At 37.2% G+C, this 20,359-nt stretch overlaps 1 protein-coding gene across 1 annotated transcript; it reads left to right on the forward strand.

Annotated features, from left to right (window-relative positions):
* Positions 1 to 1,505: 1,505 nt before the first annotated feature.
* avpr2ab (arginine vasopressin receptor 2a, duplicate b) lies at positions 1,506 to 18,525 on the forward strand. The gene is made up of 6 exons (XM_047807580.1): positions 1,506 to 1,921; positions 8,325 to 8,675; positions 9,985 to 10,230; positions 10,528 to 10,674; positions 11,356 to 11,995; positions 15,460 to 18,525. Exons 2-6 carry the CDS (start codon positions 8,334 to 8,336, stop codon positions 15,660 to 15,662), a joined length of 1,578 nt encoding a protein of 525 aa, XP_047663536.1. The 5' UTR covers positions 1,506 to 1,921; positions 8,325 to 8,333; the 3' UTR covers positions 15,663 to 18,525.
* Positions 18,526 to 20,359: the final 1,834 nt, after the last annotated feature.

Below are 20,359 nucleotides of genomic sequence, written 5' to 3' on the forward strand. Positions count from 1 at the left end.
GCTTATATCAAAGTGGTTAAGCACATGCAAAGTGAAGGAAAAATACAGCTGGTGAATTTCATTCTACTTTTTTCCTGTACAGTTTCTGTCAGAAGAACAGGTGTTTAAATCATGTTCAGTAACATAATCTGAGTTGTGTTTGGATATTCAAGTTACAAGTCTTAGTATTGCCATATGTTCACCATTCCATGAAATGTGATTAATTCTTCTGCCAAATGAATCTGTCAAAACTAATGTACTTATTCTTCTCTAAATCTCAACTTGGCATCTCTGATGTGGGTGGATTAATCCTCAGGAGATTGGCAGGTTACATTGTGAGAATCAGTTTTCTCAGGCTCTGTCTCAGAAACAAAATCTTTAAGAGATGACAAAAATTGAGAGAATAAAAAAATGGAGAAGACATTGTCCCTTTCACTGACCCGGCAAGTAACACATAAACTGTTTTCATAGAGTAACAGTTTAGTAACAGTTTACTAAAAGCAAAGGTATGTGGCAACAGCAAAAAAAAATCAATGATAAAAACAATTTTATGCAAATGTCTTCACTGTGTTGAAATTCTCATTGGAATAAAAAGAAAAATATCATATTCTTTGAATATTTCATATTCTCAAGTATAAACATTATAATAAAAAGTGACCCAGCACCATAAATCAATCATTTTAAATGCTAGTGAGTTAGTGTGACTTTTTAAAAGGAAATAACAAAAGTAGGGAAACATTAAAGCTACATATGCAGCTGTATTTTTTGGATTTCTCAAATGTTACAGTAACTTCTAATACGAGCTAGCAATCAGCTTCCACAATACAAACTTAATGCTGAAGTAATATGGATTTATAATTATGAGACCAGACTTAACACTGAATCACTGACTTTTATGCTTAATCAGATCGTTATGTAATATTTATTCTGAGTGAATGAAATTCTAATAAAAATTCATTCACTGCTGTAGTATTGATTTTAATTAAAGCTCCAGGTTTAATACTGATACTGATTTATGACATTACTGGCATAATACTGTCTCTCATTTAACTGCTGACTAGAGTGATTAAGATCAATCAAATTACACTACACACATGTCGGATACACACACACACACACACACACACACACACACACACACACACACACACACACACCACGAACATATATATATATATATATATATATATATATATATATATATATAGAGAAGCGAGAGAGAGAGAGAGAGATGAGAGAAGATTCTATATATATATAATCGAGAGAAGAGAGAGAAAGAGAGAGAGAGAGCGAGAGAGGGGAGAGGAGAGGAGAGAGGGAGGGAGAGACGAGAAGAGAGAAGAGAGAGAGATGAGAGAGAGAGAGGAAGAGAGATGAGGAGAGAAGCGGGGAGAGGGGGGAGAGAGAGAGAAGAGAGTGAGAGAGAGGAGAATAGAGGAGAGAGAGAGAGAGAGAGAGAGAGAAGAAGGGAGAAAGGGGTGGGGAGAGAGAGAGAGAGAGAGAGAGAGAGAGAGGGAGGAGACGCAGGAGCCATTGGCGTTTAGGTAGAACACATAAATACAGAAGGGGAAACGCCAACAATCGATAGCTCATAGTAACATAGTCCTGTTTTTCTTTCTTTCTTCTTATGAAGTCTTAAAAGTAACCTTATATGAAGTAAAACTATGACTGAGCTTACAGTGTAACCTTCTAGTCTATTAATAATATTGTGGTGAACTGTAGCTCAAGGCACTAGAATGAACTGGCAAGTCGGGTGTTTTGTAGACTTCGGAGAAATTGTGAATGAAACGAGCAGCCGATTGGCGGCTAAATGAAATGTAAAGAAGCTCAGACGCTGATGAATATGAAGCAAACGGACTCGGTGTTCATTAGGACAGCGTTGTGGATTAAACAGAGGCATTGAGCGCTGGGACAGAGCTGCACCAGCCTACAGACTGATAAGGTCAGTAACTAAGAAACAGCTCAGAATAATACTCAGGCTTACTCAGATTACTTTAATAAGGTATTAACAAGATTACATTATTAAGGCTTTAAAAAGTTAACACCAGCAGTGTTAACAGTGGACTGCTTAACATGTTGAGTAATCTCAGACGTGGAATACTACACAAGATATATATTTATAATAAATATACATATTATCTTGCTATAACTTGTAGGTGTAGTTTGATGCTCTGCAGATGTTGTATAGCCCAGATGTTCCCACGCTCTCTGTTTACACAGTTCAGGATGCTTGAGGAAGAAAAAACGATTCTAAAAAGTCACTTAAAATCAAGTACTGATAAACCCAAGTACAATAATACCACCAGCAAGGTAGTAATGTAGTAATTTAATAGCAAAATTATTGCTAACTAATTATGATGATGATGATGATGATGATGATGATGATGATAACTACATTGTGTCATTATTGCTTTTTTATCATTTCTGTTGTTCATGTTTACTAAAATGAGTCACTTTAATTTGTATTATTTGTTTTAAAAAATCCAGAAATTTGCATTAGCAAACCACAACGGCTCTTGATTTATAGGCATAATTAAAGAAAGCAGTGACACACACTGATGAAATAATTTATTCAGTCATTCAGGTTGCTGTATGTGTGTACAGTCATTGCTGTATTGTTTGTGCTGTATTTCCATACACAGTGTTTGATTTCTTTGATTCTTGCTCTAAAGCCGTGTATGTGTGATGTCAGTGAAATGAACTTTGAATTGAGCTGTCTTGTATAGGTTAATTAGGTGTCCTATGTAAAGCTTGTGCATTAGTGACCTCTGTGTCAGTGATGTCGTGTATAATTATAAGATTCTGTAGGAATTCATAGCACATTTGTTTGGAGGTTAAATTCTGTGACTAGTTTTTCTCAGCTTTGTTTTCTCTGCATAGAAGTTGAGTTGGTCCTTTAGACATTTTTGTATATGGTCATAAATGCAGTCTATCCTATAACTATAAAAGTACATTTTTTTCACAATCTGTTTTATTAAGCAAAAAACATTGCTAAGATGTGACGTGGATGAACCGTTACCTCTCCTGGGGATAAAAGGTAGATACGATGTTAAAGAAGGTTCCTTCAGAAGTGAAGCACCTGCTAGAGTTGAGTTATTCTTAAAACTGTAAATATATATAAAAAAATATAAAAAATGAAAATGGGTGAATGCAGAGATATTGACCATCATTCACATTGCTCTGGAATCATGAGTGTGTCTCCTACTAGGTAAACATTTTTAATTGTACAAATATCAAATACAAATATCCGATCTGAACATTGGCATTTTTCTAATGTATTAGCAATTTGTATTCCTTATTAAAAAATCATTCATTTATTTATCTAAGGAGTCTACTTTATCCTGGTCAGTGTCATGATGAGTCTGAAGCCTATTCAGGGTAAAATATTGGCGCACCTTGGACCAATTTACCTCCCAGCAATTTCTTGGGAGGAGTCGTGAATTGGATCAGGATTAAACCCGGGCCCCTGGAGCTGTGAGGTGGCATCTCCTGTTTAAAAATGGGTGCAATTAGTATAAATAAATCTGTTTAGAAGCTTGTAACTTAGATGTACAAGATACAAGCAATTATTTTTTTAACATTATGTAGTTAAAAGTGATTTCAAAGTCACTCTAGGTCTCTAGGTAAATTGTAACCAAAGGAAAATTGAAATATCTGCCATTCCAGATAAATGTAATAATAAGAAGACAATATGGTTTTATTTGCAGTGTAAGACATTATGTGATAGTGTGTTTGAACAAGGCAGTTTATTAAAGGTTAATGTGGGTACTGCTTGGTTATTAGTGCATATTAGGGCTTATTTTCAAGATCAAAGCAAATGTATGTTTACACCCGAGTTACTAACCTTTGTCTCTTTCTGCCTCACACACACTTAGCTTCCAGCTTAATGCATGCTTTGTTGGCATGACAACATTACAAAATGTAGAAAGAAGTGGACATCCTTCCTCATCTTATATCCTGTATTCTTAACTCAAAATCAATTAACCATCAAGGTGCATGACTTCTGTTATTCAAACACAACACAATCCTGAAACACTAGGTGAGGAATGAAGGCGTGTCTGTATAGAAGACTTTAATAGTAGGTGGGAGCCACACAGGGCCTGTGGGTCACTGACCACATGAGGTTGAACATTAAAGGAGAAAATGGGTGGAATCGGGTTAGTCAAACAGAAGAGCCAACCAGATGCTGAGGGGTGAAACACGTGCACAAGTTTTTCATTTGCCATTGAGATATTTATTTCTCGAAAGTCGCAAAAAACAAACGTGGGGTGGTGGGGTAGGGGGTGCTATTAGTATTGAGAATTGTATAATCCAGAGGCAGTATTACTTTAGGAATAGATCTTCGAAGTGTAAAATGCAATTCCTCTGTCAAGGTGTAGAATTTAGTCTCCTCTGCTGTCAAAACTGTCAAAACTGTAATGAATAAACAAAACTGTATTAAATAAACAGATTCACATCACACACAATATCACACCCTATTCATAAAACACACAGATGCACAAATGGAGATATACAGTAGATCAATTACTAATATATTGCTCTTTTATTTTTATTTAATTTTTTTTTTTTTTTTTTTACCTGGGGCATTTTTGAGAGAGCACAGCACAAGTAACAAGGTCCTGTGTGGCAATATAAGATGGTGAGAGAGCGAGATGGTAGATGAGGAGCAGAAGATAAACAGATGAATAGCAGGTGAAAATGCTGCTGGTCTCAGTGGTTGTCCCAGAACTTCTAGCTCGCCATCTCCTTTTTATCTTTCACCCTTTTGACCTCGAGGAGGAGCACAACAGGGATTTTGGAATATATTTAGAAACATATCACTGACTGCTGCTCTTCTTAAGCAGTCCACTGAGATAAAGGAAGAGAAATCAAAGGCAGAAAGAGGAAACGAGATCTCTGTGCTGAGATCTGAGATCTCAGAACTGATATAAAATGGCAAACTTGTTTGTAATGGAATAAAGCCAGACTTCTTGGAGATTTTTAAAGCTCGGTTGGAGGCTGTTTTAATTTCTAGCACACTTCATGGCACTCAGTGGACACAGTGTTTCACACCTGTGAAGCTTCCTTTCAGAGAGTTGATCGAAAAGAGGGATTTGTTTCTCAGGAAGCGTTTGGCTAGTGGCATGGTGGGAATGTGTGTGCAGGCATGAAGGAAAATATGACATCTGTTTGGGAGTACTGTACGGAAAGATAGAGTTGGGGGTTGTGTATCAGCTGGTTATCACCTTCATTACTTATGATCATATGTGAACTGGTTATGCAACTGATTAATATTTTTGTAAAGGATACTAGAAAATCACTTGCAGGACTGTACTAGCTTAATACAAACGAGAACATAGACTAGAGAAAGACAATAAAGCTGTGAGTGAGGGTTGAACATACATTTACAAGCCACTTTAATGGGCGTACCTGTGCCCCTGCTTTTATCCAGTCAATCCTGCAAACATGCCAAAGCTTCAGACATGTCAAACACATCAAACATCAGTATGGGGAAAATGTGATCTCAGTGAATCAACAATGGTTGTTGTCGGTTGTTTGAGTATGTCTGAAACACCGGATCTCTTGTGATTTGCATACACAAGTCTCTGAGCATTTTCATTGAATGGAGTGAAAACAGTCAAGTGTGTGGGAAGAAATCCTGAGTTGACAAAAAAAGGTGAGAAGAGAATGAAGAGACTGGTGTTATCTGACTGGAAGGAAACAGTAACTCAAGTAATCAGTAAACAGTAACTCAAATAATCACTCAAATAAACTGTGGTGAGCAGAAAATCATAATGCACAACACACCAAAGCCTTAGGTGGATGGACTTCAACAGCGGAAGGCCACATTAAATTCTAGTACTGTCAGCCAAGAACAAGATTATGAGACTATCTAGCATAGGCTCATCAAGCATGGACACTTGAAGAATGATAAAACATTATTCACAGGATTTTTCTTTGTTTCTCATGCCTTTCTGTGCATTCAGGAGATGGGCAGTTTCTAGTACTCACACCAGCCCTTCTAATATCAACAACCATGCCAGAATCACTGACAATCTTTTTTTTAATGTTTGGTGTGAACATTCACTGAAGCTCTTGACCTGTGTTCACGATGTTATGCTGCTGCCACATGATCGGCTGGTTTGATAATAGCATTTGGTGTTCCTATTAAAATGGCTTTTGATTTTAACAAAACAAATGGATACAAATTGGACAGACACGCATACAACATGGATGTACAAAGATCCGGGGAAAACCAAATCCCAGATTTATAAACAGGATTAATAAAGCCTAAAAATACAAACACAGACTGTGCTTCTGAACAACGATACTGAAAATTGCTGGCAGAAACGATACATGCAAACCTCTGTCCACAAATTCTTTTTATTTATCTATTTATTTATTTTCGAAACTATATAACTATATACATTTGCACCTATACATCTATGGCTAAAGATTTCTTAATGGCCATACTCTCTGTTAGTAAATTCTGAACAGATCCAGGAAAGGCTGCAGTGTTCGGTCAGCACTTATCGATTGTTGCTTTAAATTTCCCACTGTAACTCTATCCACTGCACTCCATCTATCATCATTCCTTTCCCTCATCAGTGTCTCTTGAGAGCTTAAAGGCTTTACAGAGAACTTAAGTAAGTCATAAAAGTATTTTTAAAAAAGAGCATGCACTTTCTTTACATTTTTTTCTTTACATCTTCATGAGAACGACAACGACCATTGTTACTCTACGCCAGTGTCATCAGCTCATGAGCCATGAGTACTGTACCAGATGTGACCAATTTATGAAAAATAACTAGCCATGGTTTAGTAATGAAGCAGATTGGCTTCTGTAGCAGATCTGCTTTTGCTTACCCTGTCATATGTTTACGTGCATGTAAATTATTTTGCTGGATGAAGCTCATCAGACCAGAGAAACTGGACAGTTAAAGATTTGATACACACCAGGCAATGTGTTTAGTTGACTCACTAAATGTTTTCTAGCTAGCTGTATTGGCTTGGTAGCTAGATGGTTAGGAATATTTATGTTTCCAAATCAAACTGTGATATATTTTATTGTTTAAAAAGGTACACCTTACTTTCCACTGTCACAACAATACTTGAATGCTTGTAATGAGCTGAGTGTGGAAAATTATTGCAAAATGTATACTGACAAAATGTATACTGTATGACAAAATATGACATATGACAAAATGTATACTGTATATGGAAGAGGCGTTCATCAAGTAATGGAATGTTCTTAGAGATAAAAATAACAAAATAAAATGTTTGATACTGCTAAAACATGATTAAAAAGAATTCAGTGTAGAATAAAAATGATAGAATAAATAATTGACCCTTCTACAAACACGTGATATAAAAAAAAGTCTTTCTTTTTGCTCTCAACACAAAAAATTGACGTCCTCCTCCATCTTGTAAAAATGTTACACATTACATTCTATTACCTCTCTTTCTTTCTTATTATTACTGCATACGGTGTATACACTGTGTATAACTGTGTAAAAATCTTGAATCATGAACGCTGAATAGCTACATGGATAAAGTCTCTTACAGATTTGCACTGCCTGGTCCTATTAGCAAGGTGCCAACAGGGAGGCTTTAAAGGTGAAGTGGAAAACAGAATTTTCAAGCAGGAAAGGACAAAGAGTTAATTCTTAAGTTTAAATTGGTTTATTTAAATCTGCAAATCATTATTTGCATTTGCACTGATTAAGTTTTATCCAGACCTTTATAAGCAAGGAATTATATGAAAGGACCTTTACACAGTTTAGTTACAGACCCCAGTTTTACACCATAGAAAGATAAACAAAATCATAAGTGTAGACAACAAAGGTGCAAATTACCATAAATTCATTAGAAAGACCACACAGTCCAGACCTCACAGGCTCTGAAAGCCACTTCAGCATTTTAAGTCTATTTTAATTATGCACTCTATCTCTCATGCTGACTTTGATGTGTAAGGGAAAAATGCCTTAGAACTGATCCACGAGACATGATGGAGATTTAATTGCATTCAAGTTTTGGTTGAAAAGACAGATTGGTTTTAATGAGAGCCTTAAGCACTTTCTGTCGAACATTGCTAAAACAATAGCTGAGGCTGCACCGTTAATCTGCTGAGCATTATAGAGATGTACTTTTTTAATGAGCTCACTTGATATATGCAATCTGGTTTTCTTCAATGTTGCCTCTGTACATATCCTTCCAAATGAGAGCAATTCAAGGAAACAGCAATATGACAACTGAAATCCGACCGGATTTAGGATTTAGGGTTATTTGTGAAAAGAGTGTCTTAATTGGTGCAGATACGCACCTATTTGTTTTTCCTGCTAATCTTCTTGATGTTTGTTTTCTAGGCCACCGGCATGACAGCGGCCTCCTGGGAAGTGGATTCAGCTCAGTCCAATCGTTCTCTGTTTAACCTGAGCAGTAGCTTCAGCAGCACTGACACTTTCTTGTGGTTGCTGCCCTCCCAGAACAGCACAGAGGTGACATGGAGCCCCACCTCGCAGCCAGGCACAGCCAGGCTACGGGACCAGGCTCTGGCACAGGCTGAGATCGGTGTGCTTAGCCTGGTGCTGGCACTTACCACTCTGGGCAACAGCTTTGTGCTGTGGGTGCTGCTGCGCAGGAGAAAGCACCATGCACCTATGCACCTCTTCATGATCAACCTGTGTTTGGCTGACCTCGTTGTGGCCTTCTTCCAGGTATCTGTTGTTTAGTGGAAGATAAAGTGGATTTAAGAGAAATAATCATTTTGGTTCTTGCAATGTTGCTGTAACATTGTATGACTGTTAACACTAACTTTCTTAGTGTTCCTAGAATTCACCACCCAAAAAAACCTACGCAAATGCAATCAGGTCAATATTTGAATTAGTTGTTTGCTTCAAAGAAAAGGGTCTTGTTATTATATTTATCTTCAGGATAAATATAATATTTTGAGGACTTGATTATAGAAAAATCTGTATGTTTCTATCATATTGATTTATATACTTCCCAATTAAATATAGACAAACTGATCAATTTAATAGGAACACCTATAACAATAGCATACGTGCAATTACCCACCAATCATGTGGCAGTAACACAAAGCACACAATCATACAAAAACCAGAGAAGCTACAGCATATCATATAAACACTGTTAACAGTGGAGACTAGACAGAAACTGGACAGCTGAAGATTTGATACACAGCAGGCGATGTGTTTGATAGATAATCCTGTAGTACATAATTAACCGTTTTACTAACAAAATTGGTTATATAAAAATGTCAAAAACTCCATTTTTGATTAATCCTTAAAAAATACATTTTGGAAAAATTATAAAACACATAATGAATCCAAATCATGCACGTGGGTTATTTTGAGCCCGATATAGAAATTTTTGTTTTCATAACCTATGACCAGGAAATATCACAATATCACGAGAGTCACAAACAAGCTTTTTGAAGAATGCTTGTAATATCAAGGAATGTTTTTTATGTTTTATTCCAAAAACCACAAGTCAATACGCCTCCTTTATGCATTCTAGTGTGAACTAGTTGTTGTTAAACTAATTGTTATTGTTATAATAAGTAGTTGTTATTTATCTGGCAAGGCAGTGTGAGCAATGTTGCAAAGTCACCTAAGTGAAGCAGCCATAAATAAAACATACAGATTTTTTTTGAATAATGCAGGAAGTTTAATCAGGAACAATGTCCCTGAAAAGTTTATAAAAACTTTTAAATACGTAATAAGTATTCTAATATCATTCTTTAGTCATTTTCTTAGCTGAATTTTGTAAAACATAAAAGCCATTATTTCATGCTATATTTACTGCACTGTGTGGAAAGTACAGCTCAGTATCAAATCTCCCTACCTGCACCTTGTTGTTGCCCCAATCTTGAACATGTTGGAGATCTCGCTATTGTTTCCTCCGTTTCTCAGAGTCACAGTTGGAAGCCTTGGACAATAAATTGGCAGTGAGCTTCAGGGTGTGCCATTCATCTAGTCAGTTCTATCTCCGTTATTCCCACAGGTTCTGCCGCAGCTGCTGTGGGATATCACAGAGCGCTTCCAGGGCCCAGACGTTCTGTGCCGCTTTGTCAAGTACTTGCAGATTGTGGGCATGTTTGCTTCCTCGTACATGATTGTGGCCATGACAATGGACCGCCACTATGCCATCTGCTGCCCTCTGCAAGCGTACCGTGGAGGCAAACCTTCACGCTGGAACATGCATATAATGGTGGCCTGGGGCCTGGCCCTGACACTCAGTTTGCCACAGGTGTGAAGGACAGGATGTTGAGCATATTTGTCATTGAAATCTGATCTTAGTTGAAATAAAGCTGACAAAATAGCATGTTATATATGGAGTAGATACGCAGTGATAAAGGGTTATATTTAGGGTATATGAGAGGAGACAGAGGGTTATATTTGGGGTATATAAGAGGATGTAAAGGGTTTTATTTGGGGTTTATAGGAGTATTAAATGGTATATTATTTTTTCAGTAATATATTTATTTAGTATATTCTGGGTGTACAAGGGATATTGTGATGTCCATGTCTGAACTCTCCATCATAGGTGTTCATCTTCTCAAGGACTGAAGTGTTGCCAGGGGAGTTTGAGTGCTGGGGCCACTTTATTGAACCATGGGGCCTTAAAGCTTATGTCACCTGGATGACTATAGCTGTGTTCATTCTACCAGCCCTCATCATCACAGTGTGTCAGGTAATTTGGCTAATTTCAACCATTCAGCGTACCTTTCTCTGTCTATAATTCCTCTCTGTCTATTTTGGCTAGCAAGTCTGTTTTCCTCTTCACTGTGCTTTTTCTGTACCCAGAATTTCTGCTACATCGATATAACTCAGATTAATGCAGGACATTCCTCTTACGGTTGTGTTTATATACAGTATGTACGATAACCCATCAACTATTTGCCAAGCCAGAGTGCTGTACCTGACAGAGATGATCAGATCAGTCCTCTTTGTTAGTCAGCAGTTCTGTGCTGCAGCTGGATCTGTTTCCATCACACTCCAGCAATGCTAGAGGATGTGTTTCTAAGCCATGTCTCAATATATAAACTGTTTAGATAGAAAAAAGAGATTCATTTTGGGTCTCTTGACATTATAATTTGATCCATGATCTCAGATGACATTCTACCATGAGAGTCTGAATATGAAAACTTTCATTGTTATTATAGCAACTGCATGACAGAAGATTGTAAAAACAGTGAAGTAATGGAATCAGTAATAGTTAAATGTTTCAGCTTTTTTGTTTTTGTTGTTGTTGTTGTTACAGCCATCAGTTCCTCTTAAAGTAAATACAGCATTCACTTTGCTCGTTAAATCAATATTACATGTTTCTCATAATTTGCTGCCAGTGAATAACTGTTTAATTCCTCCATCTCAGGTGCGTATCTTCAGAGAGATACACAACAATATCTACCTGAAGTCAGAGAGAATGGTGACAGCAGAATTTAAGAGAAACTCTGTGGTCTTTCATTTCCCTCAGAAAGAAGGGCATTATGGGAGGCCTGTGAGAGACAGAGACTCACAAGGTAGCCATAATCATCAGACTAATATTCATGGATGTCATTGCAGTAACTCCGCCCCTACAGACCTTCAGCGTTCATATGACAATCTGTCCAGCCCTGAGCCATTTGGAAACTCCACATATAACCCCTGCGATTCCTGTGACCCCTGCTCTGTGCCCCTGCCACCCACAGAAATCTCCACATCAACCAACCCACCCTTAGAGAAATTCTCTCCTGATCCATCTGATCCATCTTACGCACATGCTCTGACAGCCAATAGTGCACGCGCTCAGTCCAGAGCCTCATCCTTAATGGCTGGCCAACTTTCAGGAACTCCTGATCTCTGGCCAGATGTGTTACCAGATCATCTCCCACCACCTCCCCCTGGCATTTCTAAGGCCATGTCAAAGACAGTGAGGATGACTTTGGTCATAGTGTTAGTCTACACTATTTGTTGGTCTCCTTTCTTCATCGTCCAGCTGTGGGCGGCCTGGGACCCGAATCCTCCAGACCAAGGTTAGAGAGATTATGTGAATCAAATTCATTACATGATTCTTTATTGCACCTGCACAGGTTACAGAAAACAGCAGAGGTGTGATCGTTGCTTATGCTCACCGTTCTCATGTTACAGTCTGTAATAAATAGCTTGGTTGCATTCCCAGTGTTTGTTTTCCTTCCATGTCAAGTGCTCTGTAAACAGACAGCACATTTCACCAGTTGCAGTCTAAGCTAGAAGACTGTCACAAGGAAATTAATGAAGGATCATTAGATTCTCTTTCTCTTAATAATATAAACCTGCTGGTTTTGCATTGCATCTTTTATTTTTTGCACTAACAAACCAAAGGAGATTCACTAAGACAAAGTCAATTCCAGAAGTCCAAATTCCAGAAATATTTTGCTGCAGCAAATCTCCAAGAAAAACATAACTGTGCTTAGTACAAAAAAACATGTTTTGTTTTTAAAGCTTGTTTGTTGAGGATAGTTATGGTTAAGCTCCCAAAATGATCCCCAATATATTAAGCATGTGTCAAATACATAGTACAGTAAAGTCAATATATTCAACATTCTAACAATAAATAAAGTTGTAGCTGCTTGTAGTTTTAATTAGAATTAAATCACACTCAGGCATATACAATACACTCTCACATATATAGATCAAGAGCTTCAGTTTCTTTTTAGAATCAGACAGGAATAAAATTGTGATCCATTGTGACATTATCGTGCAATAGATGTTGGTGCCATATGGGCTGGATGATGTATCGGAGCCTATCATGGACACAGACTGAATGAACTGGATTTTATTTCTAATCTGCAACTGTCCAGAGAGTTTTAGTGAGTCTTCGCCCATTATAGCTTCAGATTCTTGTTCTTGGCTGACAGGATGAACATGTTGTGGTCTTCTGCTGTTGTAGCTCATCCACCTCAAGGTCAATGTGCATACTGAAAAACTTTTTTGCTCACCATGGTTCTAATTATGTGAGTTATTACGTCCTTCCTAGCAGCTCGAACAAATCCGCCCCTTTTAATCTGTCACTCACTCAATGTTTTTTATTTTTTTGCACCTTTCTCTATAAACTCCAGAGACAGTTACCTGTATCTGCATGAAGTTTAGCATTGTGCTACTGCCACAAGATTAGCTGACCGAATAACTGCATAAATGTGCAGGTGCACAGATGTTACTATTAAAGTGGAAGGTGCGTGTTTTATATTTAAAGCTACTAGAGAAGCAACAAAACCACATTTTCTTTTCTGATCAATACTGAAGCTTAAAGTATCAGCCAATACCAATATTTAAGTACTAAGCTCTGAAAATGTTTTTTTAATTGAAGCACTTAAAAGTTAACCTCGTTCCCACAGCAGTCATTTACATTTACTGTAAATCTAACAAATATAAAAAAACTATAAAGTATTAATGTAATATAAAACTATTCGAACGAGGAAATGTAAATAAATAAAATAAAAATAAATGGCTTTACTTAAATTATATTAAAAATCCAATTCTAATCTTTTCTGTTCTCTAATATCCAATTCACCATGTCTTATAATAACAAATTAAAATCCCACAGAATAAAATCAGTTGTTATCTTTGAATTTTTTCCTTTCATTTAAAGTTTCAGAAGTTTAATTGGGGTCTTGTTAGTTGCACATACAGTATATGAAACTTTCATTACCATGGGACAAAAAACATCTTTCAGCACAAAAGGGATCTACACGAAGCAAAATGTATATATTAATGAAATTACATAATTTAATAACGAGTTTAAATGATATATTATAATTATATGTGTATTATATAATATTTATTAGAATAAATGATAATTCTATACATTTCATTTCAAAGAGTCATAAATAATCCAAGAGTATCCATACAAAATGCAGTTCTTGAGCTTCATTTTTGGTCATTGTCATGAAGGGTACAAACCGTTTTATAGTCATCTGTGTCCACATGTACATGCACAGATGTAACCCCACCAAGGTGCACTGTAATATCACTGGCCCTGTGCAGCATTTCCATGTCTAAATTAAAGTAGGCTTCTTGGAGTTTGCCCAGCCGGTTGCCAAGTAACCAGAACCTCACCAAACAGATGGCCTCTGATTTGGCAGTACGACTGGTACCATGTACCCCTGTTCTCAGATTGCAGTAATGACCTATTATTCAAATTACTCAGTGACGATTTTTCTCTCAGCTGACCTAGTGTGGCGCTTAATGCCCAGATATTGAGTTCGACTTACAGTATCTGAATTATTCAGGGCTCAGTGAGCTGACAGTGTCCTGTCCTAGCTAGAGTATTGTTACATGGTTATTCTGCAAGAAAAAGCTTGAATGACATAAGGCTATGAGGCTCATGAAAGCTTAATGGTAAACCAGTAAAACCATAATGTATTCTCCAAAACCTTCCGGCTATAAAACAGAGATCAAATAGCACCTTGTTGTGTTTGTGCCTGTGTCGTCCATCAAACATCTCGGTTTTTCTCTTGTCATGTAACTCAGTAAGTAGATTCAAGTCACTGAGTATAATACACTTATAATATAGTTTATAGTAATATAGTATACATTATGTAGGTTAAAAAAATCTTTTTGTTAATCTTATTATTATAAGTTACCCATTATTATTTATACATCTATTAAATCTGAATTTTGTGTATAACTTACCAACCCTAAATTTATTTTTTTTAACCAAACCCTCATTGTCATCATCTTAAAATTATCACTTACAGCCATCTGGAGGTTTTGTGTAAAAATAACTGACTTACCTTTGATTACCATTTGCATAATTTGGCTTAAGCTGTGTAATCTTTAGCACTAACAAGTTTTCCTGGAAAACAGGAACGAAATTTGATTTGTTCTGTTTTACAAACTGTCTACCACAGAAAGAGGACAAATATAATGCTTAAGTAAGGACAAAGTTCCCAGATTAGACATAATTATCTGCTTTTAGTCTGTTTTATTATTTCTACTGATAATTGTTCCGAGCTCAATGTTATAAATTAATGGCAGGTTTACAATATGTACAGTACATCTGGCAGCCCAGAGCTGGAGGCAGTATTACAGGTGTCTTTGCATCAGATATCTAAACTCTATATAGGGTTGGCATGAGAGAACGATCAGAATTTGACAACCCTGAATAAAGGAACATCCACCTCAGATCTACATAAGAATGAGTGCTGATCCTAGGAGTAAACCTACACTATAATAACTACACTGTTTGCTGCAAGATCAACCTAAAGTGTGAAAAATCCTGTATGCTTTAGCTCTTACAGCTTTCTTACACTACTTCTATTTTACTCTTTATAACTAGTGAGTTATCAGACATCATTCAATCTCATTAGAAAAAAAAACATTGACCTCAGCCTTTAATATATAAATATTCAAGATATGATTCAAGGTTTTATTTGTCACATACACAGTTATACACACTCCTCCTATTTCTCTTAAGTGAACAAGAAATAAAAAATGAAACCTGCATTCTGTTTTGCAGGAGTAGCATTCACCATCCTGATGCTGCTGGCCAGCTTGAACTCTTGCACGAATCCCTGGATCTACACAGCTTTTTCAAGCAGTGTGTCACGTGAGCTGCTTGCTCTGCTGCGCTGCAACGTGTCCACCCCACGCCGAGGCTCGCTGCCCGACGACTCTACTACAACACACACCTCAACCACCACTAAGGACAGTATCTACTAACATGCCTTCAAGCACACATGGATTAACCACCGGATTCAGATTCACCAGTACCAGTTCTCACAACGCTTATACGATTTAAGATTGGCTATGTTTAAGAGGGCAGTGCCCCATGAGCGGCGAGCATCATGAAGGAGAAACGTTATAAGTTCAGTGATTTGAATGTAAGCGATGGAACAGACTTTTGCGTATGTATGTGTGAGAATTTATGTATGTGTGTGTGATAGTTGGGAGACGAGTCAAGAATAAGCTGTGAGGATGTGAGACATTGCCAAATGTCTGAACAGGAAAACTACTCCAGACTGGTAGAAGACCAGCCAAAGAGCAGATGCCACTGTTTGGAACAGAACAGTGGTTGATACTATTGTGGACACCTGCGTCACTGCCAAACAGATTATTTCAGGTTACCAGATATGAATGATGTCAGAATTACTATAAAAGAAGTGCTGGATGGTGCTGGGAAACCAGACTTGAGCTGAACACCAGAGTTTGTCAGAAAATGCAGTTAGAGACAATCTTCTCAAAACTGACAAATTCCATCATGATAATAATAGAGTTAACCTCACGTGGTGGACTTTGTTATTTTTTTTATTTCTATTCATTCTGGCTTGCCAGGGCAATTTCCTTTAGCACTAGTGAAATATACCTGTTACTTGTTTCCTTGTTGGGAAATTTACAGACAAGGAAGTTTTCCATCTTGTCTCCATGACTGTAACTCCCGCGTCACTCTCGTCCTCTTTCCCATTCCGTCTTTTTTGGGTGGATGAAGAGGTGGGTTCAACGTTCTATGACCTATACTGCTGACTATTGTTTATATTTCCTTTGACAATGCAATGTTTGTAACAGGGAGTGAAGTGAATAGCAGACATGCAACCACTTGGAAGGTAAAAGGAACAGAAATAGGCAGGAAGCTCAGCTGCTCAGCCTCCTCAAACAGGAAGAGTGAGTGCCTTTACAATGCTGGAATTAAGAGGAGTTGGCAGCAGGCATGAGACAAATGCAAGCACTTTGATACAACAGCACAATGAAGTGTAGCACACGGACGAGCTTATTACAGCTGCCGTGCATACAGAGACAGTCTCATGTGTACTCTCTATGACTGATTCTCATTCTTTAAATATGAATAATGAGCCTACCCTAGCAGTGAGTGCTGACAGCCTCCCATCAGGGTGTTCTGATGATTAGAGCACAGTGCAGGACTATGGCTCAGCAGCAGCAAATGCACTGCAGCCTCATATTAAGGCTGTCTTATGAAAGTCAAGAAGGTTCTTCCACTGAACAACGCTGATTGAACGTGTAGCTCATTTTGTGGTACAGTCACCCAAACAAGTTCCAGGGCTTTTTCATAATGTCTCAACTTCACATGTGAACAGAAGCTTCAACCCAGGAAAAGGGAATGCATACTGACTTCAACAGCAGTGCAGTGCTTGAGATTAATAACATCAGAGGCTGATGAAGCCCTGCGCATTAATCAGCAGGACTGAATCGAGGATCGCCAGACCACCTGAGTCTCTTGTGAATGGCCAGAGGACAAGTTTTTCTAGGCTACCCATATGGTGTTATGATCATGATTATCAGGTGATGATATTGTTGTCGTTACTCATCAAGGAAAGGAGCAAATGAGAATTCTCTACTAGTTCTTAAGGAAACCGGCCTGGTGGTACTCCATCAATTACAAAGCCAGAGTTACGATTTACTTTAAAATCCAAGAATGCAATTAGGCAATATACCCAGAAAAGCACTTATTAGCAGTATGGAAGTGAGCTCTACTGCTTGGCTTTAGATTTAAGTGAAATACATAGCATCACTGGCATGGTGCTCAAAAAAAATAATTTACATTCACCAGTCAATCAGGCACATGGATGGTTACAAGGGCAAGCTGAAGCCAAAGCATTGTGTGATGGTACAGACGTGCAACACAATATAGACTGTGTTTATTCAAGAGGATGCTACAGCCTACACTTTCTCAATCTGGTGGGGCCAATATAGTGTACTTATAGTTAAAAGGTTCTATTTTACAAGATTTTGTATAGGACTTAAATACAATATAACACTCTAATAATAAATGAAAACCCACCCTGTTGTACACGTAGGACACCATTCTAATTATTGCCATTTGCAATGATGAAATTCTGTGTAGCTTTTTGAATCTGTTCAGAGCTTTGGTACTCTCATGTATAATATAAAGCCTCTGTACCAGTTCTGTTATAAAGCAGAATAAAGAGCAGAAATAATATCTTTTACCATAGTTTCTGCTCTACCTCCGGCCAGTTTTCTGCTCTCACAAATGTGTTTTATGGTTGGAATTAGGGGACCATTTGTATTCTGTTCAGAACTTCTAGCATAACTTATTTGTATAAAAGAAATTACAAATGCTCTAATTTAACAATATGTCGAAGTATTGAAAATATGCATAAGTTAATATATCGTACTGACAAAACCTTACCTCTGCAAAGTGCCCATATTATATGTTTTGGTTTTTTCTCAGCCTGTAGCATCATGTAGATTATTGTCACTATATTAAAAAATGATGAAAGGTAAAAACAACACTTTCCTTTAATGGGTAGTTGTAGTGACTAACATTTTTATGTTAATCATAGCAAGTCTATAATGTTGAGCAGCTGTCAATATTTTGTTGGTATCCTAAACTACTTGATATGAGATTGATAAGTCATTGTGCAAATTAACAACTGCGTGAGAAGGTTTTGTGTCTGTATTCTGAACATCTATACAGTCAGTAGTCAGTGTATAATTATAAACTTGTTTTTGTTTGTTTTTTGGGGGGTCTTTTCACAGAAAGAAAATTTATTTAAAGTTCATACCTGATGTATGGTATCTCCATTATTATAAACATTGTAATAAATGTTTTAAATACCTACAAAAGTTCACTGTTTTTTCTTTAAATGATAAACTATATAGAAAAGTAATTAATATATGACAAATAATATGTGGCAATAATATTTCAAAAATAAGAATAATAAGATATATATAAGAGCTACAGGGCTACAGTTATTCTTTCAGTACAGCACAGCAGAGTTCAGAGTGCAAAGATGAGAGGAAAAGGAAAGGAAAGGAAAGGAAAAGAAAAGAAAAGAGAGGAAAGTAAAGAAACGAAAGGAAATAAATGGAAAGGCAAAAAGAAAGGAAAAGAAATGAAACAAAAGGAAACGAAAGGAAATAAATGGAAAGGAAATGAGAGGAGAGGAAATAAAAGGAAAGGAAAGGAAAAGGAAAGAAACAAAAGGAAATAAATGGAAAGGCAATTAAAGGAAAAGAGGAAAAGAAAGAAAAGGAAAGGAAAAATAGAAAAGAAAGGAAAAGAAATGAAACGAAAGGAAATAAATGGATAGGAAATGAGAGGAGAGGAAATAAAAAGCAATGAAAGGAAAGGAAAGGAAAGGAAAGGAAAGGAAAGGAAAGGAAAGGAAAGGAAAGGAAAGGAAAGGAAAGGAAAGGAAAGGAAAATAGATGAGAGAGATGGAGTCTTTCTCCTGTCCCGCTCTCCCAAATAACACAATTATCCTGCGGCACTTTTGTTAAAATTGTGTCCTTGCCTCAGATGATAATGAGACTCCATAGCAGTGTTTCATTCATTTCAGCTCCCTTTTACAAAAACACAGTGACACAGTACAGCAAACAACATTATGACGGCTTGAACAATCCAGCTGCCATATTAACACACCACCATCATCCATCAGCAGTGGTGTGGCCAATTCTGTTTTCTTGTTATTTTCTGAAGTCATTTGGGTTTGAAATCAAAAGCTAGAAAGCCGATAGATCAGAATTTCAGCTTTCATTTAGTAAAATTGACTCTGAGATGTGTTAAAGAAGTTAGAAACCACACAGAATCATCAGAGGAGCATCAGGCAAACAAAATACAACAATTTGGTATGTAATGAAAAAAAAATAAATCACTGTTGGACTAACCAGATATCGAACAGGTCACCCAAGAAAAACAACAGCAGCTGATGAAAAACATTGTGAGAGAAACATGAGCTGTGAAGAAAAACCAAAAAAACAATATTTACTGACACCAACAACAACCCAATAAGACTTTGAGAGAAGAAATATAGAGGCCGTACAATGAGACACAAACCACTCATCAGCAGTAAAATGATGGTGGCATCAGAAGGTTACAGAAACATTTTATCTGTTAATTTACAAAGAAATGCATCGGATCTAATTTGGAGGATCTTCATCATGACATCTTCAACATATGCCAACACAACAAAGCTTATCAAAAAAGGAACAAAGTGGAAGGTTTTAGACCTCAGTCCGTCACCAGACCTCGACTCAACTGAGCAACATTTTGCCAACTGTAGAGAAGACTGAATGGAGAAACCCCTAAAAATTAAACAAAACAACTAAAAGAATCTGCAGTACAAACTTCGAGAAACATCACAAAAGAAGAACCCTGCAGTTTGCTGAGGTCTGTGGCTCACTGGCTTGATGCAGTTACTGCAATCACTGGACGCAGCCAACTATTCGATATTACGACCTATATAAAGATCTGTTCCAATAATTTTGCTTATCTAAAGACCAAGAGGTTTGCCATCAATATTGCTACATCCTAAGTCATTTAACACATCTAGATGTAAATATCAGTAATTTCCCATGTGCATCTTTTCATCTCAAACCTTGTCTTCAAGAAGTAGCAAGGCAAGGCAAGTCAGAGAAGGCAGGGCAGGGCAGGGCAGGAA

Source organism: Tachysurus fulvidraco, chromosome 23 (assembly GCF_022655615.1).
Source record: "Tachysurus fulvidraco isolate hzauxx_2018 chromosome 23, HZAU_PFXX_2.0, whole genome shotgun sequence".
Lineage (NCBI taxonomy): Eukaryota > Metazoa > Chordata > Actinopteri > Siluriformes > Bagridae > Tachysurus > Tachysurus fulvidraco.